This window comes from Carcharhinus amblyrhynchos, unplaced genomic scaffold, assembly GCF_965287045.1.
Source record: "Carcharhinus amblyrhynchos unplaced genomic scaffold, sCarAmb.v2.hapA scaffold_43, whole genome shotgun sequence".
NCBI lineage: Eukaryota > Metazoa > Chordata > Chondrichthyes > Carcharhiniformes > Carcharhinidae > Carcharhinus > Carcharhinus amblyrhynchos.
Genome location: NW_027649784.1, coordinates 4,209,938 through 4,237,727, shown reverse-complemented (window position 1 = coordinate 4,237,727; position 27,790 = coordinate 4,209,938). Strand labels below are relative to the sequence as shown.

The following is a 27,790-nucleotide window of genomic DNA, read 5'->3' as shown; positions in this document are numbered from 1 at the left end:
CAGTGGGATAGAGAGAGGACAGACTGGGGAACAGTGGGATAGAGAGAGGACAGACTGGGGAACAGTGGGATAGAGAGAGGGGACAGACTGGGGAACAGTGGGATAGAGAGAGAGGGGAGAGTGGGGAACAGTGGGATAGAGAGGGGACAGACTGGGGAACAGTGGGATAGGGAGAGAGGACAGACTGGGGAACAGTGGGATAGAGAGAGAGGGGAGAGTGGGGAACAGTGGGATAGAGAGGGGACAGACTGGGGAACAGTGGGATAGAGAGAGAGGACAGACTGGGGAACAGTGGGATAGAGAGAGAGGGGAGAGTGGGGAACAGTGAGATAGAGAGAGAGAGGAGAGTGGGGAAAAGTAGGATAGGGAGAGAGGGGAGACTGGGGAACAGTGGGATAGAGAGAGGACAGACTGGGGAACAGTGGGATAGAGAGAGGGGACAACTGGGGAACGGTGGGATATAGAGAGGGGACAGACTGGGAACAGTGGGATAGAGAGAGAGGACAGACTGGGGAACAGTGGGATAGAGAGAGAGGGGAGAGACTGGGGAACAGTGGGATAGAGAGAGGGGACAGACTGGGGAACAGTGGGATAGAGAGAGGACAGACTGGGGAACAGTGGGATAGAGAGAGGGGACAGACTGGGGAACAGTGGGACAGAGAGAGAGGGGAGACTGGGGAACAGTGGGATAGAGAGAGGACAGACTGGGGAACAGTGGGATAGAGAGAGGACAGACTGGGGAACAGTGGGATAGAGAGAGGGGACAACTGGGGAACGGTGGGATATAGAGAGGGGACAGACTGGGAACAGTGGGATAGAGAGAGAGGACAGACTGGGGAACAGTGGGATAGAGAGAGAGGGGAGAGACTGGGGAACAGTGGGATAGAGAGAGGGGACAGACTGGGGAACAGTGGGACAGAGAGAGAGGGGAGACTGGGGAACAGTGGGATAGAGAGAGGACAGACTGGGGAACAGTGGGATAGAGAGAGGACAGACTGGGGAACAGTGGGATAGAGAGAGGGGACAACTGGGGAACGGTGGGATATAGAGAGGGGACAGACTGGGAACAGTGGGATAGAGAGAGAGGACAGACTGGGGAACAGTGGGATAGAGAGAGAGGGGAGAGACTGGGGAACAGTGGGATAGAGAGAGGGGACAGACTGGGGAACAGTGGGACAGAGAGAGAGGGGAGACTGGGGAACAGTGGGATAGAGAGAGGACAGACTGGGGAACAGTGGGATAGAGAGAGGACAGACTGGGGAACAGTGGGATAGAGAGAGGGGACAACTGGGGAACAGTGGGATAGAGAGAGGGGACAGACTGGGAACAGTGGGATAGAGAGAGAGGACAGACTGGGGAACAGTGGGATAGAGAGAGAGGGGAGAGACTGGGGAACAGTGGGATAGAGAGAGGGGACAGACTGGGGAACAGTGGGACAGAGAGAGAGGGGAGACTGGGGAACAGTGGGATAGAGAGAGGACAGACTGGGGAACAGTGGGATAGAGAGAGGACAGACTGGGGAACAGTGGGATAGAGAGAGGGGACAACTGGGGAACGGTGGGATATAGAGAGGGGACAGACTGGGAACAGTGGGATAGAGAGAGAGGACAGACTGGGGAACCGTGGGATAGAGAGAGGGGACAACTGGGGAACAGTGGGATAGAGAGAGGGGACAGACTGGGAACAGTGGGATAGAGAGAGAGGACAGACTGGGGAACAGTGGGATAGAGAGAGAGGGGAGAGACTGGGGAACAGTGGGATAGAGAGAGGGGACAGACTGGGGAACAGTGGGACAGAGAGAGAGGGGAGACTGGGGAACAGTGGGATATCGAGAGAGGACAGACTGGGGAACAGTGGGATAGAGAGAGAGGGGACAGACTGGGGAAAAGTGGGATAGAGAGGGGACAGACTGGGGAACAGTGGGACAGAGAGAGAGGGGAGACTGGGGAACAGTGGGATATCGAGAGAGGACAGACTGGGGAACAGTGGGATAGAGAGAGAGGGGACAGACTGGGGAAAAGTGGGATAGAGAGGGGACAGACTGGGGAACGGTGGGATAGAGAGAGCGGGGAGACTGAGGAACAGTGGGATAGAGAGAGAGGACAGACTGGGGAACAGTGAGATAGAGAGAGAGGACAGACTGGGGAACAGTGAGATAGAGAGAGAGGACAGACTGGGGAACAGTGGGATAGAGAGAGAGGACAGACTGGGAACAGTGGGATAGAGAGAGGGGAGAGACTGAGGAACAGTGGGATAGAGAGAGCGGGGAGACTGAGGAACAGTGGGATAGAGAGAGAGGACAGACTGGGGAACAGTGAGATAGAGAGAGAGGACAGACTGGGGAACAGTGGGATAGAGAGAGAGGACAGACTGGGAACAGTGGGATAGAGAGAGGGGAGAGACTGAGGAACAGTGGGATAGAGAGAGCGGGGAGACTGAGGAACAGTGGGATAGAGAGAGAGGACAGACTGGGAACAGTGGGATAGAGAGAGAGGACAGACGGGGGAACAGTGGGATAGAGAGAGAGAGGAGAGACTGGGGAACAGTGGGATAGAGAGAGAGGGGAGACTGGGGAACAGTGGGATAGAGAGGGGACAGACTGGGGAAAAGTAGGATAGGGAGAGAGGGGAGACTGGGGAACAGTGGGATAGAGAGGGGACAGACTGGGGAACAGTGGGGTAGAGAGAGGACAGACTGGGGAACAGTGGGATAGAGAGGGGACAGACTGGGGAAAAGTAGGATAGGGAGAGAGGGGAGACTGGGGAACAGTGGGATAGAGAGAGGACAGACTGGGGAACAGTGGGATAGAGAGAGAGGACAGACTGGGGAACAGTGGGATAGAGAGAGGGGACAACTGGGGAACGGTGGGATATAGAGAGAGGACAGACTGGGAACAGTGGGATAGAGAGAGAGGACAGACTGGGGAACAGTGGGATAGAGAGAGAGGGGAGACTGGGGAACAGTGGGATAGAGAGGGGACAGACTGGGAACAGTGGGATAGGGAGAGAGGGGAGAGTGGGGAACAGTGGGATAGAGAGAGAGGACAGACTGGGGAACAGTGGGATAGAGAGGGGAGACTGGGGAACAGTGGGATAGAGAGAGAGGGGAGACTGGGGAACAGTGGGATAGAGAGGGGACAGACTGGGGCAGTGGGATAGGGAGAGAGGGGAGAGTGGGGAACAGTGGGATAGAGAGAGAGGACAGACTGGGGAACAGTGGGATAGAGAGAGAGGACAGACTGGGGAACAGTGGGATAGAGAGAGAGGGGAGACTGGGGAACAGTGGGATAGAGAGGGGACAGACTGGGGCAGTGGGATAGGGAGAGAGGGGAGAGTGGGGAACAGTGGGATAGAGAGAGAGGACAGACTGGGGCAGTGGGATAGGGAGAGAGGACAGACTGGGGAACAGTGGGATAGAGAGAGAGGACAGACTGGGGAACAGTGGGATAGAGAGAGAGGACAGACTGGGGAACAGTGGGATAGAGAGAGAGGGGACAGACTGGGGAACAGTGGGATAGAGAGAGAGGACAGACTGGGGAACAGTGGGATAGAGAGAGATGACAGACTGGGGAACAGTGGGATAGAGAGAGAGGGGACAGACTGGGGAACAGTGGGATAGAGAGAGATGACAGACTGGGGAACAGTGGGATAGAGAGAGAGGACAGACTGGGGAACAGTGGGATAGAGAGAGAGGGGAGAGTGGGGAACAGTGGGATAGAGAGAGAGGACAGACTGGGGAACAGTGGGATAGAGAGAGAGGACAGACTGGGGAACAGTGGGATAGAGAGAGAGGGGACAGACTGGGGAACAGTGGGATAGAGAGAGAGGACAGACTGGGGAACAGTGGGATAGAGAGAGAGGACAGACTGGGGAACAGTGGGATAGAGAGAGAGGGGAGAGTGGGGAACAGTGGGATAGAGAGGGGACAGACTGGGGAACAGTGGGATAGGGAGAGAGGGGAGACTGGGGAACAGTGGGATAGAGAGGGGACAGACTGGGGAACAGTGGGATATAGAGAGAGGACAGACTGGGGAACAGTGGGATAGAGAGAGAGGACAGACTGGGGAACAGTGGGATAGAGAGAGAGGGGACAGACTGGGGAACAGTGGGATAGAGAGAGAGGACAGACTGGGGAACAGTGGGATAGAGAGAGAGGACAGACTGGGGAACAGTGGGATAGAGAGAGAGGACAGACTGGGGAACAGTGGGATAGAGAGAGAGGACAGACTGGGGAACAGTGAGATAGAGAGAGAGGACAGACTGGGGAACAGTGGGATAGAGAGAGAGGGGAGAGTGGGAAACAGTGGGATAGAGAGAGATGACAGACTGGGGATGGCGAGATATAGAGAGGGGAGAGACTGGGGAACGGTATGATAGAGAGAGAGGGGAGAGTGGGGAACAGTGGGATAGAGAGAGAGGACAGACTGGGGAACAGTGAGATAGAGAGAGAGGACAGACTGGGGAACAGTGGGATATAGAAAGAGAACAGACTGGGGATGGCGAGATATAGAGAGGGGACAGGCTGGGGAACAGGAGAAATAGAGAGGGGATATACTGGGGGACAGTGGGATAGAGGGGATATACTGGGGGACAGTGGGATAGAGGGGATATACTGGGGGACAGTGGAATATAGAAAGGGGACTTTCTTTTACCCTCTCCCAGTGAATATGAACCTCTCAGATCAGAAGCTCTCTGCCACTTTCTGGATAGGATGGATAGCGATAGATAATGTTTGCTGGTTGGGGAATCGGAGACTGGGGAGAGGTATTAAACTTATTATAAACACTGGCTCACGCAGAGCTGGAAGATTTGTCTGCTTTGGGAGCCGCACTTTGGGAAGAAAGTGAAGGCATTAACAAGGATGCAGGAAAAATTGATGGGAATGTTTCCAGGGATGAGGGTCTTTAGTGATGTGGAGAGATTGGAGAGGTTGGGACCTTTCTCCCTGGACGGGAGAAGATGGAGAGGGGATTTGATTGTTCAGAGTGATGAGGGGGCTGGGACAGAGTAGCGGGAGGAAACTCTTCCCATTGTGGAAGGAGTGTGAATAAGACGGCACAGACTGAAAGAGAGAGAAGCCATGGGGACACGAGAAGCACTTTCACACAGCGCCTGGTTAGGATCTGGGAGGCACTGCCCTGAGAATGTGGGAATGACGGATTCAAAGGGGGCTTGCAAACGGGAATTGGAATATCATCTGAATGGGAAAAGGTTGCTGGGATGAGGAGGGCAGCAGGAATGAGATGTTCCCTCAGAGGGCCAGTACGGGTCTGATGGGCTGAATGGCCTCATTCTGTGCTAACCATTTTGTGATTCTGTCATCTTAGAATTTAGAGTCCAAACTCTCAGAGGTGAAATTAGGAAACGTTTCAACAAAGGAAGGGTGTGAGGAACTTGGAGCTTACTCCCACTGGTTGATGCTAGATCAGTTTGTTAGTTTTACATCGAGATGTCAGAGTTTGATTAACTAAGAGGGGTATTGGGGGGGGCGGGGGGGGGGGGGGGGACTGCTCCATAGGATCCAGTCAGGGTATTGGGGGGGGGCGGGGGGGGAGTTGGCGGGGAGGGGGACTGCTCCATAGAATCCAGGCAGGGTATTGGGGGGGGGGGGGGGGGGAGTGGGGGGGGGGGGTGGGGAACTGCTCCATAGGATCCAGGCAGGGTATTGGGGGGGGGGAGTTGGCGGGGAGGGGGACTGCTCCATAGAATCCAGGCAGGGTATTGGGGGGGGGAGTGGGGGGGGGGGGGGGACTGCTCCATAGGATCCAGGCAGGGTATTGTAGAAGAGGCTGAGTGGGTTCAGTGATCCCCTCACAGTCCGGCATTCCCTCAGGGAGCTGTTAGAGATTGTTAAAGGATATCCTGGCACTGGAGCGGGTGCAGAGGAGATTCACTAGGCTGATTCCAGAGTTGAGAGGGTTGGCTTATGAGGAGAGACTGAGCAGGCTGGGGCGATACTCATTGGAATTCAGAAGAATGAGGGGAGATCTTATAGAAACATATAAGATGATGAAGGGAATCGATCAGATAGAAGCAGGGAGGTTGTTTCCACTGGCGGGTGAAACTAGGACTAGGGGGCATGGCCTCAAAATAAGGGGGAGCAGATTTAGGACTGAGTTGAGGAGGAACTTCTTCACACAAAGGGTTGGGAATCTGTGGAATTCCCTGCCCAGTTGAGGCTCCCTCATTGAATGTTTTTAAGACGAGGATAGATAGATTTTTGAACAGTAAAGGAATTAAGGGTTATGGTGAGCGGGCGGGTAAGTGGAGCTGAGTCCATGAAAAGACCAGCCATGGTCTTATTGAATGGGGGAGCAGGCTCGAGGGGCCGAATGGCCCACTCCTGTTCCTAGTTCTGATGTTCTTAAATATAGCAGGAGGACTGGGTAATCGGACTCTGAATTCTGTAATCCTAGGCATTCTCCACAGGTGGAATTGCTAAAGTACAAATTCTGCAACGAGCTACGGAACAGATTACTTATTCATCTCTATGTCTCCCGGAAAATATCGCTTCTCGAGGAGTGGGAAAACTGCCCAAATATTATTACAGAGATGATGCGCTGAAAATATGGTCCGCAATTAACAGGTGAGATTTCTACAGCCGCAGTTTCCATCACATCCTCTTTACTCCTCAAATATTATTGCAATATTCATCCTCGCCTGCCTACCCCTGAGGGAAGGTGTGACAAAGTATAGGCACTCTCTGAATTTCAATCACATTGCTTCTGGCATTACTTTCTGTAATCTCATTCTCCCTCTCTCTCACTCTATCTGCACTCTCTCTCTGACCCTCTCTGTCTCTCACTCTATCTGCACTCTATCTCTGACCCTCTCTGTCTCTCAATATCTGCACCCTCTCTGTCTCTCACACTATCTGCACTCTCTCTCTGACCCTCTCTGTCTCTCACACTATCTGCACTCTCTCTCTGACCCTCTCTGTCTCTCACACTATCTGCACTCTCTCTCTGACCCTCTCTGTCTCTCACTCTATCTGCACTCTCTCTCTGACCCTCTCTGTCTCTCACTCTATCTGCACTCTATCTCTGACCCTCTCTGTCTCTCAATATCTGCACCCTCTCTGTCTCTCACACTATCTGCACTCTCTCTCTGACCCTCTCTGTCTCTCACACTATCTGCACTCTCTCTCTGACCCTCTCTGTCTCTCACACTATCTGCACTCTATCTCTGACCCTCTCTGTCTCTCAATATCTGCACCCTCTCTCTGACCCTCTGTCTCTCACACTATCTGCACTCTCTCTCTGACCCTCTCTGTCTCTCACACTATCTGCACTCTATCTCTGACCCTCTCTGTCTCTCAATATCTGCACCCTCTCTCTGACCCTCTGTCTCTCACACTATCTACACTCTCTCTCTGACCCTGTCTCTCACACTATCTGCACTCTCTCTCTGACCCTCTCTGTCTCTCACACTATCTGCACCCTCTCTCTGACCCTCTCTGTTTCTCACTCTATCTGCACTCTCTCTCTGACCCTCTCTGTCTCTCACACTATCTGCACACTCTCTCTGACCCTCTCTGTCTCTCACACTATCTGCACACTCTCTCTGACCCTCTCTGTCTCTCACACTATCTGCACCCTCTCTCTGACCCTCTCTGTTTCTCACTCTATCTGCACTCTCTCTCTGACCCTCTCTGTCTCTCACACTATCTGCACACTCTCTCTGACCCTCTCTGTCTCTCACACTATCTGCACCCTCTCTCTGACCCTCTCTGTTTCTCACTCTATCTGCACTCTCTCTCTGACCCTCTCTGTCTCTCACACTATCTGCACACTCTCTCTGACCCTCTCTGTCTCTCACACTATCTGCACACTCTCTCTGACCCTCTCTGTCTCTCACACTATCTGCACTCTCTCTCTGACCCTCTCTGTCTCTCACACTATCTGCACACTCTCTCTGACCCTCTCTGTCTCTCACACTATCTGCACTCTCTCTCTGACCCTCTCTGTCTCTCACACTATCTGCACTCTCTCTCTGACCCTCTCTGTCTCTCACACTATCTGCACTCTCTCTCTGACCCTCTCTGTCTCTCACACTATCTGCGCTCTCTCTCTGACCCTCTCTGTCTCTCACTCTATCTATGTGCTCTCTGTCTCTCCCATTCTCTCTGTCTCTCCCACTCTCTGACTCTCCCATTCTCTCTCTCTGTCTCTCCCATTCTCTCTCACTTTCTGTCTCTCCCATTCTCTGTCACTCCCACTCTCTCTATCTCTCTCATTCTGTCTCTCCCATTCTCTCAGTCTCTTCCATTTTCTCTGTCTCTCTCACTCTCTCTGTCTCTCCCACTCTGTCCCTCTCTCTCTCTGTCTCTCCCTCTTTTTTGTCTCTACACTCTGTTTCTCCCTCTCTATCTCTGTCTCTCCCTCTCTCTATATGCTCTCTGCCTCTCCCTTTCTATCTGTCTCTCCCTCCCTCTATCTAACTCCCTCTGTTTCTCTCTCCCTCTATCCTCTCTCTCTATCACTTTCTCTCTGTCCCTGTCTCTCTCTCTCTGTCCCTGTCTCTCTCTCTGTCCCTGTCTCTGTCCCTCTCTCTCTGTCCCTGTCGCTTCTCCGTCTGTCTCTGTCCCCGTCTCTCTCTCTCTCTGTCTCTCTCTCTGTCCCTGTCGCTTCTCCGTCTGTCTCTGTCCCTGTCTCTCTCTGTCTGTCTCTGTCCCTGTCTCTCTCTCTCTGTCCCTGTCTCTTCTCTGTCTGTCTCTGTCCCTGTCTGTCTCTGTCCCTGTCTCTCTCTCTCTCTGTCCCTGTCGCTTCTCTGTCTGTCTCTGTGCCTGTCTCTCTCTGTCTGTCTCTGTCCCTGTCTCTCTCTCTGTCCCTGTCACTTCTCCGTCTGTCTCTGTCCCTGTCTCTCTCTGTCTGTCTCTGTCCCTGTCTCTCTCTGTCTGTCTCTGTCCCTGTCTCTCTCTCTGTCCCTGTCACTTCTCCGTCTGTCTCTGTCCCTGTCTCTCTCTGTCTGTCTCTGTCCCTGTCTCTCTCTCTCTGTCCCTGTCTCTCTCTCTGTCCCTGTCGCTTCTCTGTCTGTCTCTGTGCCTGTCTCTCTCTGTCTGTCTCTGTCCCTGTCTCTCTCTGTCTGTCTCTGTCCCTGTCTCTCTCTGTCTCTCTCTCTGTCCCTGTCGCTTCTCCGTCTGTCTCTGTCCCTGTCTCTCTCTGTCTCTCTCTGTCCCTGTCTCTCTCTCTCTGTCCCTGTCTCTCTCTCTGTCCCTGTCGCTTCTCTGTCTGTCTCTGTCCCTGTCTCTCTCTGTCTGTCTCTGTCCCTGTCTCTCTCTCTGTCCCTGTCGCTTCTCCGTCTGTCTCTGTCCCTGTCTCTCTCTGTCTGTCTCTGTCCCTGTCTCTCTCTCTGTCCCTGTCGCTTCTCTGTCTGTCTCTGTCCCTGTCTCTCTCTGTCTGTCTCTGTCCCTGTCTCTCTCTCTCTGTCTCTCTCTCTGTCCCTGTCGCTTCTCTGTCTGTCTCTGTCCCTGTCTCTCTCTGTCTGTCTCTGTCCCTGTCTCTCTCTCTGTCCCTGTCTCTCTCTGTCTGTCTCTGTCCCTGTCTCTCTCTCTGTCCCTGTCTCTCTCTCTCTGTCTGTCTCTGTCCCTGTCTCTCTCTCTCTGTCTCTCTCTCTGTCCCTGTCTCTCTCTCTGTCTGTCTCTGTCCCTGTCTCTCTCTGTCTGTCTCTGTCCCTGTCTCTCTCTCTCTGTCTCTCTCTCTGTCCCTGTCTCTCTCTCTCTGTCTGTCTCTGTCCCTGTCTCTCTCTCTCTGTCTCTCTCTCTGTCCCTGTCTCTCTCTCTGTCTGTCTCTGTCCCTGTCTCTCTCTGTCTGTCTCTGTCCCTGTCTCTCTCTCTGTCCCTGTCTCTCTCTGTCTGTCTCTGTCCCTGTCTCTCTCTCTGTCCCTGTCTCTCTCTGTCTGTCTCTGTCCCTGTCTCTCTCTCTGTCCCTGTCTCTCTCTCTCTGTCTCTCTCTGTCCCTGTCTCTCTCTGTCCCTGTCTCTCTCTCTGTCCCTGTCTCTCTCTCTGTCCGTCTCTGTCCCTGTCTCTCTCTCTGTCCCTGTCTCTCTCTCTCTGTCCCTGTCTCTCTCTCTGTCTGTCTCTGTCCCTGTCTCTCTCTGTCTGTCTCTGTCCCTGTCTCTCTCTCTGTCTGTCTCTGTCCCTGTCTCTCTCTGTCTGTCTCTGTCCCTGTCTCTCTCTCTGTCCCTGTCTCTCTCTGTCCGTCTCTGTCCCTGTCTCTCTCTCTGTCCCTGTCTCTCTCTCTGTCTGTCTCTGTCTGTCTCTGTCCCTGTCTCTCTCTGTCCGTCTCTGTCCCTGTCTCTCTCTGTCCCTGTCTCTCTCTCTGTCCCTGTCTCTCTCTGTCCGTCTCTGTCCCTGTCTCTCTCTCTGTCCCTGTCTCTCTCTGTCTGTCTCTGTCCCTGTCTCTCTCTCTGTCCCTGTCTCTCTCTGTCCCTGTCTCTCTCTGTCCCTGTCTCTCTCTCTGTCCCTGTCTCTCTCTCTGTCCGTCTCTGTCCCTGTCTCTCTGTGTCTGTCCCTCTCTCTCTGGTCTTTTCCTTATTGAGGTTTTATTCTGGTTCCTCTCCTGGAGTTGCTGCTGCTAAAATCTCGCTGCCTTACACACTGCAGTCTCATTGAGTTAAAACTCCGACTCTTGTTCCTATTAGTCAGGATGTTGAAATTGGTCATTCCCCCCGCTGGGCAGCTGTCATTCGGAGATCCATCTCCCGGATCTTCCATTCTCTTCATTGCTGCAGGCACACACAGGGAGGGAGGCTAAAATATTTTAAAGCGACACTCTGTAAGTGGTCATCTGTAGGTGCCAATCTATGGGTGACTATCTGGAGGTGGTAATGTGTAGGTGACACTCTGTAAGTCAGAGAGGTTTACAGCATAGAAACAGGCCCTTCGGCCCAACTTCTCCACGCCACCCTTTTTTTTAAAACCCCTAAGCTAATCCCAATTGCCCACATTTGGCCCATATCCCTCTATACCCATCTTAACTGTCTAAACGCTTTTCAAAAGACAAAATTGTACCTGCCTCGACTACTGCCTCTGGCAGTTTGTTCTAGACACGCATCACCCTCTGTGTGAAAAAATTGCCCCTCTGGACCCTTTTGTATCTCTCCCCTCTCACCTTAAACCTATGCTCTCTAGTTTTAGACTCCCCTACCTTTGGGAAAAGATATTGACTATCTAGCTGATCTGTATCCCTCATTATTTTTTAGACCTCTATAAGATCACCCCTCAAGCTCCTATGTTCCAGAGAATAAAGTCTCAGTCTATCCAGCCTCTCCTTATAACTCAATCCATCAAGACCCAGTACTGGGTCTGTACTCATTGGAGTTTAGAAGGATGAGGGGGGATCTTATAGAGATGTATAAGATAATGAACGGGATGGATAGGGTAGAGGTAGAGAGATTCTTCCCGCTTAGAAAGGATAGCAGGACTAGAGGGCACAGCCTCAAGATAAGGGGGGGGCGCACATTAGAACAGAGTTGAGGAGGAACTTCTTCACTCAGTGGGTGGTGAATCTCTGGCATTCTCTGCCCGTTGAAGTGGTGGAGGCTACCTCACAAAATATATTTAAATCACGGGTAGATAGGTTTTTGATAGACAGGGGAATTAAGGGTTATGGGGAGAAAGCGGGAAAATGGAACCGATCCACTTCAGATCAGCCATGATCTTATTGAATGGCGGGGCAGGCTCGAAGGGCTAGATGGCCGACTCCTGCTCCAATTTCTTATGTTCTTATGGTAACATCCTAGTAAATCTTTTCTGCACTCTTTCTAGTTGAATAATATCCTTTCTATAATAGGGTGACCAGAACTGTACACAGTATTCCAAGTGTGGCCTTACCAATGTCTTGTACAATTTCACCTTATAACTCAATCCATCAAGTCCCAGTAACATCCTAGTAAATCTTTTCTGCACTCTTTCTAGTTTAATAATATCCTTTCTATAATAGGGTGACCAGAACTGTACACAGTATTCCAAGTGTGGCCTTACCAATGTCTTGTACAATTTCACCTTATAACTCAATCCATCAAGTCCCAGTAACATCCTAGTAAATCTTTTCTGCACTCTTTCTAGTTTAATAATATCCTTTCTATAATAGGGTGACCAGAACTGTGCACAGTATTCCAAGTGTGGCCTTACCAATGTCTTGTACAACTTCAACAAGACGTCCCAACTCCTGTATTCAATGTTCTGACCGATGAAACCAAGCATGCCGAATGCCTTCTTCACCACTCTGTCCACCTGTAACTCCACTTTCAAGGAGCTATGAACCTGTATCCCCAGATCTCTTTGTTCTGTAACTCTCCCCAACGCCCTACCATTAACTGAGTAAGTCCTGCCCTGGTTCAATCGACCAAAATGCATCACCTCACATTTATCTAAATTAAACTCCATCTGCCATTCGTCAGCCCACTGGCCCAATTGATCAAGATCCCATTGCAATTGGAGATAACTTTCTTCACTGTTCACTATGCCACCAATTTTGGTGTCATCTGCAAACTTACTAACCATGCCCCCTATATTCTCATCCAAATCATTAATATAAATGACAAATAACAGTGGGCCCAGCACTGATCCCTGAGGCACACCGCTGGTCACAGGCCTTCGGTTTGAAAAACAACCCTCTACAACCACCCTCTGGCTATAGGTGGTAATGTATAGGTGACATTCTGTAGTTGGTAATCTATAGGTGGTAATGTAAAGGTGACACTCTGTAGGTGGTAATGTATAGGTGGTAATGTATAGGTGACACTCTGTAGGTGGTAATGTATAGGTGGTAATGTATAGGTGGTAATGTATAGATGACACTCTGTAGGTGGTAATGTACAGGTGGTAATGTAAAGGTGACACTCTGTAGGTGGTAATGTACAGGTGGTAATGTATAGGTGACATTCTGTAGTTGGTAATCTATAGGTGGTAATGTATAGGTGACATTCTGTAGTTGGTAATCTATAGGTGGTAATGTAAAGGTGACACTCTGTAGGTGGTAATGTATAGGTGGTAATGTATAGCTGGTAATGTAAAGGTGACACTCTGTAGGTGGTAATCTATAGGTGGTAATCTATAGGTGGTAATGTATAGCTGGTAATGTATAGGTGACAGTCTGTAGGTGGTAATGTCCAGGTGGTAATGTATAGCTGGTAATGTATAGGTGACAGTCTGTGGGTGGTAATCTATAGGTGGTAACGTATAGCTGGTAATGTATAGGTGACACTCTGTAGGTGGTAATCTATAGGTGGTAATGTATAGCTGGTAATGTATAGGTGACACTCTGTAGGTGGTAATCTATAGGTGGTAATGTATAGCTGGTAATGTATAGGTGACACTCTGTGGGTGGTAATCTATAGGTGGTAACGTGTAGCTGGTAATGTATAGGTGACACTCTGTGGGTGGTAATCTATAGGTGGTAACGTGTAGCTGGTAATGTATAGGTGACACTCTGTGGGTGGTAATCTATAGGTGGTAACGTATAGCTGGTAATGTATAGGTGACACTCTGTGGGTGGTAATCTATAGGTGGTAACGTATAGCTGGTAATGTATAGGTGACACTCTGTGGGTGGTAATCTATAGGTGGTAACGTATAGCTGGTAATGTATAGGTGACACTCTGTGGGTGGTAATCTATAGGTGGTAACGTATAGCTGGTAATGTATAGGTGACACTCTGTGGGTGGTAATCTATAGGTGGTAACGTATAGCTGGTAATGTATAGGTGACACTCTGTAGGTGGTAATCTATAGGTGGTAACGTATAGCTGGTAATGTATAGGTGACACTCTGTGGGTGGTAATCTATAGGTGGTAACGTATAGCTGGTAATGTATAGGTGACACTCTGTGGGTGGTAATCTATAGGTGGTAACGCATAGCTGGTAATGTATAGGTGACACTCTGTGGGTGGTAATCTGTAGGTGGTAACGCATAGCTGGTAATGTATAGGTGACACTCTGTGGGTGGTAATCTATAGGTGGTAACGCATAGCTGGTAATGTATAGGTGACACTCTGTGGGTGGTAATCTATAGGTGGTAACGCATAGCTGGTAATGTATAGGTGACACTCTGTGGGTGGTAATCTATAGGTGGTAACGCATAGCTGGTAATGTATAGGTGACACTCTGTGGGTGGTAATCTATAGGTGGTAACGCATAGCTGGTAATGTATAGGTGACACTCTGTGGGTGGTAATCTATAGGTGGTAACGTATAGCTGGTAATGTATAGGTGACACTCTGTGGGTGGTAATCTATAGGTGGTAACGTATAGCTGGTAATGTATAGGTGACACTCTGTAGGTGGTAATCTATAGGTGGTAACGTATAGCTGGTAATGTATAGGTGACACTCTGTAGGTGGTAATCTATAGGTGGTAACGTATAGCTGGTAATGTATAGGTGACACTCTGTAGGTGGTAATCTATAGGTGGTTATCAATATAGGTGGTTTTTGAACAATATCAGGATTGCTGGAAAAGGTTTCCATGAACTAACAGATATTTTTTCTCTCTGTGGAAGGTTTGTGGAAAACATTGTTAAAATCTACTACAAGGATGATGCCACAGTTCTGGGTGACTCTGAAATTCAAGAGTGGGCCACAGAAATTTTTACCGAAGGATTCTTGGCAAGACAATCATCAGGTCTGACTTTGAACATGATTCCTGATCCCTCACAATCTGCTCTCTCTCTTTGGGGTAATTAACTGAACTGGTTAAGTGTGCAGTTGGGTTTTAGCTTGGTCAAGGCTGGCCAGGTGTGACTCAGAGAACAAAACACCCAACTGTCCAATAACAAAACCTCAAATTCAAATTAGTGAAGTTATTGAAGAAACAACATGACATAAAGTGATTCCTCCAAGAAAACAATAACCAGAATACTTTCTAACGACAGAAGATGGTATGATTGTTGTTCTGGAGGACTCTAAAGAGACTGGATAATATAGACTGTGAGAACAAAGAACAGTACAGTGCAGGAACAAACCCTTTGGCCCTCCAATACTATCCCAATCACACTGTCAGACAGCCAGTCTCGAATGTAGCTACGTAGAGGGGCAGGCAGTCAGGTCGGACGATCCCCACACCACCCCCTCTATCTCCCTCTCCTCCTAGCCCCCTCCCACCACCCCAGTTGCCTGCTGCTTGCACCTGTTTATGGTGAGTCTGGCCAGACCCCAGGTGCAGGTCCATGAGAAGGTCCATCTCCTTCCCCTCTCCCCCCCCACACACACACACACACACACACACACACACACACACACACACACACACACACACACACACACACACACACACACACACACCCCGTGCCCCTAGATCAGGAGTGTGAGGCCGAGGTGTAAACAGAACATGATTAAGAAATTTTAAAAACCTTTTTAAAACGTGCAGCCTAAAACATTTAATGTAGGCATGATTCCGAACTCCTCAAGACCACAGAAAGGGCCGGTTTCTTGGCTTTGGGTACAAGTTTCGGTTGTGTGGAACCGCTGTGGCGCTACCCTCCACCCCAGGTCCCTGGTGTTAAGGGGAAGGACCCCTCCGGAGAGGGGTCTCCACTGGGGACATCCGCCGCTGGACAGCGACAAGACACGCCATGTCCATGCATAGTTCTGGTCGCCAAATTTGGAGAAAGATGTGTGACATTGGAGGCAGTTCAGAGGAGAGTTCACTAGATTGATTCAGGGGTTTGGTGTATGAAGAGAGATTGAACAGTTCAGGACGGGGCAGTGAGTAAATTTAAGGGGGAGTTAGACAGATTTTTAATTGGGAAATGGGGGGGTGAAGGGTTACAGGGAGAAAACAGGGATGAGGAGCATATCAGACAGGATCAAGGGGCAGGCTTGATGGACCGAATGGTCTAATTTGCTCCTGTATCTTATGAACCTTTGTCTGAGCATTGGGTGAGGGCACGGCACAGGAAGGTGTGCAGCTCAGTCCGTACAGCATAACCCCTCCGTGCCACGGCAAAGAGCAGGGAGAGTATTTCCATCAGGCAGCTCAGACGGTGGGGTCCATCCCCGGGGGAGTGGGTCTGGGGAATGTGGAATCCTTTCCGGGCAGGAATGCGCTCCGATGGGATTCCACCGCTTAGTAGCGCCTCTTCGAGACCACGTGTGAGCACCAGCCCAAATATGACCGTCTGGAGGTCATACATTGCAGCGGTCACAAACCAAACGTTCCTGCCAATTGGTGAGCCAGGATAATTACTGGAATGGGTGTAAATTGAGAGAGGCGGATACTCAGTGAGACCTTGGAGTCCTCGTGCATCAGTCGCTGAAAGTAAGCGCACAGATACAGCAGGCAGTAAAGAAGGGAAATGGTATGTTAGCCTTCAGAGTGAGAGGATTGGAGTATAGGGATAGGGATGTTTTACTGCAATTGTACAGGGCGTTGGTGAGGCCTCACCTGGAATATTGTGTACAGTTTTGGACTCCTTATCTGAGGAAGGATGTCCTTGCTATAGAGGGAGCACAGTGAAGGTTTACCAGGCTGATTCCTGGGATGGCAGGTCTGTCATATGAGGAGAGACTGAGTGGGTTAGGATTATATTCACTGGAGTTTAGAAGAGTGAGAGGGGATCTGATAGAAACTTATAAAATTCACACAGGGTTAGACAGGGTAGATTCAGAAAGAATGTTCCCCATGGTGGGGGGAGTCCAGAACTAGGGGGGTCAGAGTTTGAGGATTTAGAACTGAGGTGAGGAGAAATTTCTTCACCCAGAGGGTGGGGAATGTGTGGAATTCACTCCCACAGAAAGTAGCTGAGGACAAAACATTGTGATTTCAGGAAGAAATTAGATTTTGCTCTTGGGGGTTAAACGATTGAGGGATATGGGGGGGAAAGGGAGGGGATCAGGATATTGAATTTGATGATCAGCCATGATCAAAGTGAATGGGGCAGCAGGCTGGAAGGGCCGAACAGCCTCCTCCTGCTTCTAATTTCTGTGTTTCCATTACTTCGTTAGACTCCCAAACTTAAAGAGGCCGTTAAAGGAGCAGCTATTCTAACTCCCGATCGCTGTTAATTAAAAAATCTCACAACACCAGGGTTAAAGTCTAACAGGTTTATCAGGAAGCACGAGCTTTCGGAGCACTGCCCCTTCATTGGGTGAGTGGGGAGCAGTGTTCCGAAAACTTTAACCGGGTGTTGTGAGAGTTCTTACTGTGCCCACCCCAGTCCAACACCAACATCTCCACATCATGGCTGGTCATTGACACTTTATATTCTTTCACCTTTCTGACTTGTTACCTTTATAATAGTTAATAAACTTGTGAATCTATCGTTTAAAGTGCTCCTTCTCGCTGGATGGTTAATTCTTTAGGAGCTGATGTGATTTGTGATGGAGCCTGCGTTCCTAGAAGTAAAAAAGAACAAGTTATAATTGTGAATGACACATCCCTGTCAGGGAACTTCCTGATACATGGTAAATATTCTCTCTCCAGGTTTTCCAACAACCTTCCACACCAGAGCAGAACTCATCAAATTTCTGACTATGATCATGTTCACCTGTTCAGCCAGGCATGCGGCCGTGAATAGTGGACAGGTAACCCTCCCATTCAACCAAAATAACTTTCATTTAATTTATTATTGTCACATCAACTGGGATACAGTGAAAAGTATTGTTTCTTGTGCGCTATACAGACCATTCATAGAGAAGGAAAGGAGGGGGTGCAGAATGCAGTGTTACAGTCATAGCGAGGGTGCAGAGAAAGATCAACTTAATGTGAGGTAGGTCCATTCAAAAGTCTGACAGGAGCAGGGAAGAAGCTGTTCTTGAGTCGGTCGGTACGTGACCTCAGACTTTTGTATCTTTTACCCGATGGAAGAAGGTGGAAGAGAGAATGTCCGGGGTGTGTGGGGTCCTTAATTATACTGGCTGCTTTTCCCGAGGCAGCGGGAAGTGTAGACAGAGTCAATGGACGGGAGGCTGGTTTGTGTGATGGATTGGGTTTCGTGGGCTACAGTAACTTGACATTCGAAACAGACAGAGCTGAACTGCGGACTGTAGTGGAGGCACAATGGCATTCTTACCAGCAATGAGGATTTGACTTGAATCCCTCCCTAGCAGACAGTGAAATCTGGATTCCGGAAGAATCTGGAAATTAAGCTTGAAAGGCGACCACAAAAATATTATCACAAACCCATTTGGTTCATTCAAGTCTCTTTAGAGATGGAAATCTGCCAGCCCTAGCTGATCAGACCAACACGTGACTTCATGAAGTCACTGTGTCACCGTGCCGCTGGGATTGAACCCGGGTCCCTGGCGCTGTGAGGCAGCAGCGCTAACCCACTGTGTCACCGTGCCGCTGGGATTGAACCCGGGTCCCTGTGAGGCAGCAGCGCTAACCCACTGTGTCACCGTGCCGCTGGGATTGAACCCGGGTCCCTGTGAGGCAGCAGCGCTAACCCACTGTGTCACCGTGCCGCTGGGATTGAACCCGGGTCCCTGTGAGGCAGCAGCGCTAACCCACTGTGTCACCGTGCCGCTGGGATTGAACCCGGGTCCCTGGCGCTGTGAGGCAGCAGCGCTAACCCACTGTGTCACCGTGCCGCTGGGATTGAACCCGGGTCCCTGTGAGGCAGCAGCGCTAACCCACTGTGTCACCGTGCCGCTGGGATTGAACCCGGGTCCCTGGCGCTGTGAGGCAGCAGCACTAACCCACTGTGTCACCGTGCCGCTGGGATTGAACCCGGGTCCCTGTGAGGCAGCAGCGCTAACCCACTGTGTCACCGTGCCGCTGGGATTGAACCCGGGTCCCTGTGAGACAGCAGCGCTAACCCACTGTGTCACCGTGCCTCTGGGATTGAACCCGGGTCCCTGTGAGGCAGCAGCGCTAACCCACTGTGTCACTGTGCCGCTGGGATTGAACCCGGGTCCCTGTGAGGCAGCAGCGCTAACCCACTGTGTCACCGTGCCGCTGGGATTGAACCCGGGTCCCTGTGAGGCAGCAGCGCTAACCCACTGTGTCACCGTGCCGCTGGGATTGAACCCGGGTCCCTGTGAGGCAGCAGCGCTAACCCACTGTGTCACCGTGCCGCTGGGATTGAACCCGGGTCCCTGTGAGGCAGCAGCGCTAACCCACTGTGTCACCGTGCCGCTGGGATTGAACCCGGGTCCCTGTGAGGCAGCAGCGCTAACCCACTGTGTCACCGTGCCGCTGGGATTGAACCCGGGTCCCTGGCGCTGTGAGACAGCAGCGCTAACCCACTGTGTCACCGTGCCGCTGGGATTGAACCCGGGTCCCTGGCGCTGTGAGGCAGCAGCACTAACCCACTGTGTCACCGTGCCGCTGGGATTGAACCCGGGTCCCTGTGAGGCAGCAGCGCTAACCCACTGTGTCACCGTGCCGCTGGGATTGAACCCGGGTCCCTGTGAGACAGCAGCGCTAACCCACTGTGTCACCGTGCCTCTGGGATTGAACCCGGGTCCCTGTGAGGCAGCAGCGCTAACCCACTGTGTCACTGTGCCGCTGGGATTGAACCCGGGTCCCTGTGAGGCAGCAGCGCTAACCCACTGTGTCACTGTGCCGCTGGGATTGAACCCGGGTCCCTGTGAGGCAGCAGCGCTAACCCACTGTGTCACCGTGCCGCTGGGATTGAACCCGGGTCCCTGTGAGGCAGCAGCGCTAACCCACTGTGTCACCGTGCCGCTGGGATTGAACCCGGGTCCCTGTGAGGCAGCAGCGCTAACCCACTGTGTCACCGTGCCGCTGGGATTGAACCCGGGTCCCTGTGAGGCAGCAGCGCTAACCCACTGTGTCACCGTGCCGCTGGGATTGAACCCGGGTCCCTGGCGCTGTGAGACAGCAGCGCTAACCCACTGTGTCACCGTGCCGCTGGGATTGAACCCGGGTCCCTGGCGCTGTGAGGCAGCAGCACTAACCCACTGTGTCACCGTGCCGCTGGGATTGAACCCGGGTCCCTGTGAGACAGCAGCGCTAACCCACTGTGTCACCGTGCCGCTGGGATTGAACCCGGGTCCCTGTGAGGCAGCAGCGCTAACCCACTGTGTCACCGTGCCGCTGGGATTGAACCCGGGTCCCTGTGAGGCAGCAGTGCTAACCCACTGTGTCACCGTGCCGCTGGGATTGAACCCGGGTCCCTGTGAGGCAGCAGCGCTAACCCACTGTGTCACTGTGCCGCTGGGATTGAACCCGGGTCCCTGGCGCTGTGAGGCAGCAGCGCTAACCCACTGTGTCACCGTGCCGCTGGGATTGAACCCGGGTCCCTGTGAGGCAGCAGCACTAACCCACTGTGTCACCGTGCCGCTGGGATTGAACCCGGGTCCCTGTGAGACAGCAGCGCTAACCCACTGTGTCACCATGCCGCTGGGATTGAACCCGGGTCCCTGTGAGACAGCAGCGCTAACCCACTGTGTCACCGTGCCGCTGGGATTGAACCCGGGTCCCTGTGAGACAGCAGCGCTAACCCACTATGTCACCGTGCCGCTGGGATTGAACCCGGGTCCCTGGCGCTGTGAGACAGCAGCGCTAACCCACTGTGTCACCGTGCCGCTGGGATTGAACCCGGGTCCCTGGCACTGTGAGGCAGCAGCACTAACCCAGTGTGTCACCGTGCCGCTGGGATTGAACCCGGGTCCCTGTGAGGCAGCAGCGCTAACCCACTGTGTCACCGTGCCGCTGGGATTGAACCCGGGTCCCTGTGAGACAGCAGCGCTAACCCACTGTGTCACCGTGCCGCTGGGATTGAACCCGGGTCCCTGTGAGGCAGCAGCGCTAACCCACTGTGTCACCGTGCCGCTGGGATTGAACCCGGGTCCCTGTGAGACAGCAGCGCTAACCCACTGTGTCACCGTGCCGCTGGGATTGAACCCGGGTCCCTGTGAGGCAGCAGCACTAACCCACTGTGTCACCGTGCCGCTGGGATTGAACCCGGGTCCCTGTGAGACAGCAGTGCTAACCCACTGTGTCACCGTGCTGCTGGGATTGAACCCGGGTCCCTGTGAGGCAGCAGCGCTAACCCACTGTGTCACCGTGCCGCTGGGATTGAACCCGGGTCCCTGGCGCTGTGAGACAGCAGTGTTAACCCACTGTGTCACCGTGCCGCTGGGATTGAACCCGGGTCCCTGTGAGGCAGCAGCACTAACCCACTGTGTCACCGTGCCGCTGGGATTGAACCCGGGTCCCTGTGAGGCAGCAGCGCTAACCCACTGTGTCACCGTGCCGCTGGGAATCGAACCCGGGTCCCTGGCGCTGTGAGGCAGCAGTGCTAACCCACTGTGTCACCATGCTGCTGGGATTGAACCCGGGTCCCTGTGAGGCAGCAGCACTAACCCACTGTGTCACTGTGCCGCTGGGATTGAACCCGGGTCCCTGGCGCTGTGAGGCAGCAGCGCTAACCCACTGTGTCACTGTGCCGCTGGGAATCGAACCCGGGTCCCTGGCGCTGTGAGGCAGCAGCGCTAACCCACTGTGTCACCGTGCCGCTGGGATTGAACCCGGGTCCCTGGCGCTGTGAGGCAGCAGCGCTAACCCACTGTGTCACCGTGCCGCTGGGATTGAACCCGGGTCCCTGTGAGGCAGCAGCACTAACCCACTGTGTCACCGTGCCGCTGGGATTGAACCCGGGTCCCTGTGAGACAGCAGCGCTAACCCACTATGTCACCGTGCCACTGGGATTGAACCCGGGTCCCTGTGAGGCAGCAGCGCTAACCCACTGTGTCACCGTGCTGCTGGGATTGAACCCGGGTCCCTGTGAGGCAGCAGCGCTAACCCACTGTGTCACCGTGCCGCTGGGATTGAACCCGGGTCCCTGTGAGGCAGCAGCGCTAACCCACTGTGTCACCGTGCCGCTGGGATTGAACCCGGGTCCCTGTGAGGCAGCAGCGCTAACCCACTGTGTCACCGTGCCGCTGGGATTGAACCCGGGTCCCTGTGAGGCAGCAGCGCTAACCCACTGTGTCACCGTGCCGCTGGGATTGAACCCGGGTCCCTGGCGCTGTGAGGCAGCAGCGCTAACCCACTGTGTCACCGTGCCGCTGGGATTGAACCCAGGTCCCTGTGAGGCAGCAGCGCTAACCCACTGTGTCACCGTGCCGCTGGGATTGAACCCGGGTCCCTGGCTCTGTGAGGCAGCAGTGCTAACCCACTGTGTCACTGTGCCACCCAAATGTGCAGCTTAGGGGGATTTGTGGGGCAAATGTATGAGTTACAGGGGTAGTTTGGGTGTTGGGCCTGGATAAGATAGTCTGTCAGACAGTCCCTGTGGACCTGATGGGGCGAATGGCCTCCTTCTTCACTGTAGGGAGTTTTTGATTCTATGGGTCTGTTATCAGATTGACTGAGTGATGATCTGTAATTGCTGTTTCTCCTGCTTGGTTACTTTGCCAGTATGACTGGGGCTCCTGGATGCCAAATAACCCCTCGACAATGCAGAAACCAGCACCCAGTGAGAAGGGCAAGACGGTTAAATCGGATATTATGTGCACACTGCCTGGGACACTGGAAACAGCGACAGTCATCGCCACCATCTACCTGCTCAGTAAGACACCACCCTCTACAGTAAGTAGCAGCAGCAACCCCCCCCCCATTTCAGACAGAAAAGAAGCAACTGCCCTTTATCAAACATGGATTATTGTTGGAGTAGATTTCCTCCCGTGACGTGATTTCCAGCTGTAAGAGGGGGGTGACCCCCCATTGGCTGCTGCTGGGATCTTCCAGTGCCGCTGATATTTACAGCATGTTATGGGGCTGAGGGGAGGGGGGATGTCTTCAATGGGACCAGAAGGTCCTGCTGTCAGGAAGGCAGTGGCACAGTGGTATTGTCACTGGGCTAGTAATCCAGAGACCCAGAGTAACGTTTCTGGGGACCTGGGTTCGAATCCCACCCACGGCAGACGGTGGAATTTGAATTCAATAAAAAATATCTGGAATTAAGAATCTCCTGATGACCCATTGTCGGAAAAACCCATCTGGTTCCCTTTAGGGAAGGAAATCTGCCGTCCTTACCCCGGTCTGGCCTACATGTGACTCCAGAGCCACAGCAATGTGGGTGACTCACACCTGTCCCCCAAGGGCAGCTAGGGATGGGCAATAAACGCTGGACCCAGCCAGAGGCGCCCATGTCCCAGGAATGAATGAAAAACGAAAGAAGCTGTTACCCATAGCCCAGAATTTTCCGTTCCCCCCACCATAGGAATCAGAATAGAACAAAGGACAGTGAAGGAACAGGCCCTTCGGCCCTCCAATACTGTCCCAATCACACTGTCCTATCCAGACCAGCCGCCTGTATCCCTCTATTCCCCGTCTGTCCCTGTGTCTGTCCAGATAAGTCTTAAATGTTGCTAATGTGTCTGCCTCAACCACCTCACTTGGCAGCGAGTTCCAGACCCCCACCGCCCTCTGTGTAAAAAACTCCACCCCCCCTCCCCCCAATCTCCACTGAACCTTCCCCTGTTACCTGGAACTTGTGCCCCTTGTGTTTGTCATTTCTGTCCCTGGGAAAAAGCTTCCAACTGTTCACCCTATCCACACCCCTCATAATTTTATTCACTTCTATCAGGGCACCCCTCACCCCCCTCACCCCCCGTCTTTCCAGGGAGAACAATCCCGGTTTATTCACTCTCTCCTCATAGCCTCCAAACCAGGGCAACACCCCCTGGTAAACCTTGTCTGTACTCTCTCCACATCCTCCACGAGTGGGTGGCCCATGGACAGTTCCTCTGACCTGGGGCAGGATTTTATGATTTTGGGACAGTCTGTGCTGCAAAGTGAACCCAGCAGCTGTTCTAGGATCTGTTCATCAGAGAGAACAAAGAAAATTCCAGCACGGGAACAGGCCATTCGGCCCCTCCAAGCCTGCACTGACCATGCTGCCCCCGACTGAACTAAAACCCCCTACCCTTCCGAGGACCATATCCCTCTATTCCCATCCTATTCATGGATTTGTCCAGACACCCCTTAAAACTCACTATTGTATCCGCTTCCACTCCCTCCCCCCGGCAACGAGTTCCAGGCACCCACCCCCCTCTGTGTAAAAAATCTGCCTCGTACGTCTCCTTTAAACCTTACCCCTCACACCTTAAACCTGTGCCCCCTAGTAATTGACTCTTCCACCCTGGGGAAAAGCTTCTGACTATCCACTCTGTCCGTGCCTCTCATAATCTTGTAGATTTCTATCAGGTCTCCCCTCAACCTCCGTCGCTCCAGTGAGAACAAACCAAGTTTCTCCAACCTCTCCTCATAGCTAATGCCCTCCATACCAGGCAACATCCTGGTAAATCTTTTCTGTACCCTCTCCAAAGCCTCCACATCCTTCTGGTAGTGTGGAGACCAGAATTGAACACCATATTCCAAGTGCAGCCTCACTAAGGTTCTATAAAGCTGCAACATGACTTGCCAATTTTTAAACTCAGTGCCCCGGCCAATGAAGACAAGCATGCCGTGTGCCCTCTTGACTACCTTCTCCACCTGCATTGCCACTTTCAGTGACCTGTGTACCTGTACACCCAGATCCTTCTGCCTATCAATATTCTTAAGGGTTCTGCCATTTACTGTATATTTCCTATCTGTATTAGACCTTCCAAAATGCATTACCTCACATTTATCCGGATTAAACTCCATCTGCCATCTCTCCGCCCAAGTCTCCAACCGATCTATATCCTGTTGTATCCTCTATTGGTCCTCACCGCCGTCTGCAAATCCACCAACCTTTGTGTCATCCACAAACTTACTAATCAAACCAATGAAAGATTAGAGTGAGATGTGGGTGGCAAGCTGGCATACTGGGTTAGCACTGCTGTCTCACAGCGCCAGGGACCCGGGTTCAATCCCAGCGGCACGGTGACACAGTGGGTTAGCGCTGCTGCCTCACAGCGCCAGGGACCTGGGTTCAATCCCAGCAGCACGGTGACACAGTGGGTTAGCGCTGCTGCCTCACAGGGACCCGGGTTCAATCCCAGCAGCACGGTGACACAGTGGGTTAGCGCTGCTGTCTCACAGGGACCCGGGTTCAATCCCAGCGGCACGGTGACACAGTGGGTTAGTGCTGCTGCCTCACAGGGACCCGGGTTCAATCCCAGCGGCACGGTGACACAGTGGGTTAGTGCTGCTGCCTCACAGGGACCCGGGTTCAATCCCAGCGGCACGGTGACACAGTGGGTTAGCGCTGCTGTCTCACAGGGACCCGGGTTCAATCCCAGCGGCACGGTGACACAGTGGGTTAGCGCTGCTGCCTCACAGGGACCCGGGTTCAATCCCAGCGGCACGGTGACACAGTGGGTTAGCGCTGCTGTCTCACAGGGACCCGGGTTCAATCCCAGCGGCACGGTGACACAGTGGGTTAGCGCTGCTGCCTCACAGGGACCCGGGTTCAGTCCCAGCGGCACGGTGACACAGTGGGTTAGCGCTGCTGTCTCACAGCGCCAGGGACCCGGGTTCAATCCCAGCGGCACGGTGACACAGTGGGTTAGCACTGCTGCCTCACAGCAACAGGGACCCGGGTTCAATTCCCAGCTCGGGTCACTGTCTGTGTGGAGTTTGCACATTCTCCTCGCGTCTGTGTGGGTTTCCTCCGGGTGCTCTGGTTTCCTCCCACAGTCCAAAGATGTGCGGATTAGGTTGTTTGGCCGTGCTAAATTCACCCTAGTATCAGGGGAATTAGTAGGGTAAATATGTAGGGCTGTGGGGGTAGGGCCTGGTTGGGATTGTGGTCGGTGCAGGCTCAATGGGCCGAATGGCCTCTTTCTGCACTGTAAGGTTCTATGATTCAATGAAAGATTCTGCGTCCACCTCTGAGATTGGAAGTGCAATGTTGTTTATATGGTGTTGTGTTGCAGTCGGGACTGTTTCTGATCCTGTGCCTCACCACAAGCAAAGCTCTCTCCCTCTCTCTTCCTGCAGGCGAAACTTGGAATTTACGTTGAAGAACGTTTCACTGAGGCAGAGCCGCAGGCCTGTATCGAGGCCTTCCAGAAAGATCTGCAGCAAGTTACCCTTGAGATTGAGAAGAGGAATGAGAACCTGGAACTGAAGTATGAATATCTGCTACCAGATCGAATCGAAAACAGCGTTGCAATATAAAACAGAAACATGTATCACTGCTGACGGTGGTTGCTTTAGGCGCTGTGGCAGATTAGAATTCTGCAATACAAATTATTCCAAAACGCTCAATTAAACGCTGTTAACATTTTCCTAAATCCATTCCATAATCAAATATCTTTCCATTTTTAATTTCTGTTGCTGCTGACTTAACTATTGTCATCCGTGGTACAAGGGGAGTAAATCAGAGATTTGAGAGGTGTAGAAAGGACAGGGTGCAGCTTTAGGAAGCACTCAGGGGAAATGAGAAAGCTCTGGCTGGTACAAGTAGGGAAAATCCCAAAATATTCCAAAAGTATATCAATGGGAAGAGGATAACCAGGGAAAGAGTAGGACCCTGGGTAAAAGCAAATTACTGTGGATGCTGAATCCAAAACCAAAAGAGAAAATGCTGGAAAATCTCAGCAGGTCTGGAAGCATAAGAACATCAGAACTAGGAGCAGGAGTGGGCCATTCGGCCCCTCGAGCCTGCTCCCCCATTCAATAAGATCATGGCTGGTCTTTTCATGGACTCAGCTCCACTTACCCGCCCGCTCACCATAACCCTTAATTCCTTTACTGTTCAAAAATCTATCTATCCTCGTCTTAAAAACATTCAATGAGGGAGCCTCAACTGGGCAGGAAATTCCACAGATTCACAACCCTTTGTGTGAAGAAGTTCCTCCTCAACTCAGTCCTAAATCTGCTCCCCCTTATTTTGAGGCCATGCCCCCTAGTCCTAGTTTCACCCGCCAGTGGAAACAACTTCCCTGCTTCTATCTTATCCATTCCCTTCATAATCTTATATGTTTCTATAAGATCTTCCCCCACTCTTCTGAATTCCAATGAGTATAGCCCCAGCCTGCTCAGTCTCTCCTCATAAGCCAACCCTCTCAACTCCAGAATCAACCTAGTGAATCTCCTCTGCACCCCCTCCAGTGCCAGTATATCCTTTCTCAAGTAAGGAGATCAAAACTGTACACAGTACTCCAGGTGTGGCCTCACCAGCACCTTATACAGCTGTAACATAACCTCACTGTTTTTAAACTCCATCCCTCTAGCAATGAAGGATAAAATTCCATTTGCTTCTTCATTCCCTGCTGTACCTGCAAACCAACTCCTTGTGATTCTTGCACAAGGACACCCAGATCCCTCTGCACAGCAGCATGCTGCAATTTTTTACCATTTAAATAACAGTCCATTTTGCTGTTATTCCTACCAAAATGGATGACCTCACATTGACCAACATTGTTCTCTACCTGCCAGACCCTCGCCCACTTACTTAGACTATCTATATCCCTTTGCAGACTTTCAGCATCCTCTGCACACTTTACTCTTCCACCCATCTCAATGTTATCTGTGAATTTGGACACACTACACTTGGTCCCCAACTCCAAATCATCTCTGTAAATTGTAAAGAATTGTGGTCCCAACACTGATCCCTGAGGCACACCACTAGTCACTGATCACCAACCAGAAAAACACCCATTTACCCCCCACTCTCAGCTTTCTGTGAACCAATCCTCTATCCGTGCTAATATATTACCCGTAACACCGTGCACCTTTATCTTATGCAGCAGTCTTCGGTGCAGCACCTTGTCAAATACCTTCTGGAAATCCAGACACACCACATCCACAGGTTCCCCACTGTCCACTGCACATGTAATCTGTAAGGAGAGAAAAGAGTTGACGTTTCAAGTCAAACCTCATGACAAAGGATCATCTCGACTCGAAACATCAGCTCTTTTCTCTCCTTACAGATGCTGCCAGACCTGCTGA

At 52.0% G+C, this 27,790-nt stretch overlaps 1 protein-coding gene across 1 annotated transcript in view; it reads left to right on the top strand.

Annotated features, from left to right (window-relative positions):
• The window catches only part of LOC145337141 (polyunsaturated fatty acid lipoxygenase ALOX15B-like), an 85,696-nt gene extending 59,321 nt beyond the window's left edge, over nt 1–26,375 (top strand). Inside the window, exons 10-14 of the mRNA XM_080181926.1 lie at nt 6,416–6,585; nt 14,496–14,617; nt 17,417–17,517; nt 22,325–22,495; nt 25,835–26,375. Coding sequence (XP_080038052.1) covers nt 6,416–6,585; nt 14,496–14,617; nt 17,417–17,517; nt 22,325–22,495; nt 25,835–26,014 — 744 coding nt within the window. The 3' untranslated portion in view covers nt 26,015–26,375. The remainder of the gene's footprint in view (nt 1–6,415; nt 6,586–14,495; nt 14,618–17,416; nt 17,518–22,324; nt 22,496–25,834) is intronic.
• Nucleotides 26,376–27,790: the final 1,415 nt, after the last annotated feature.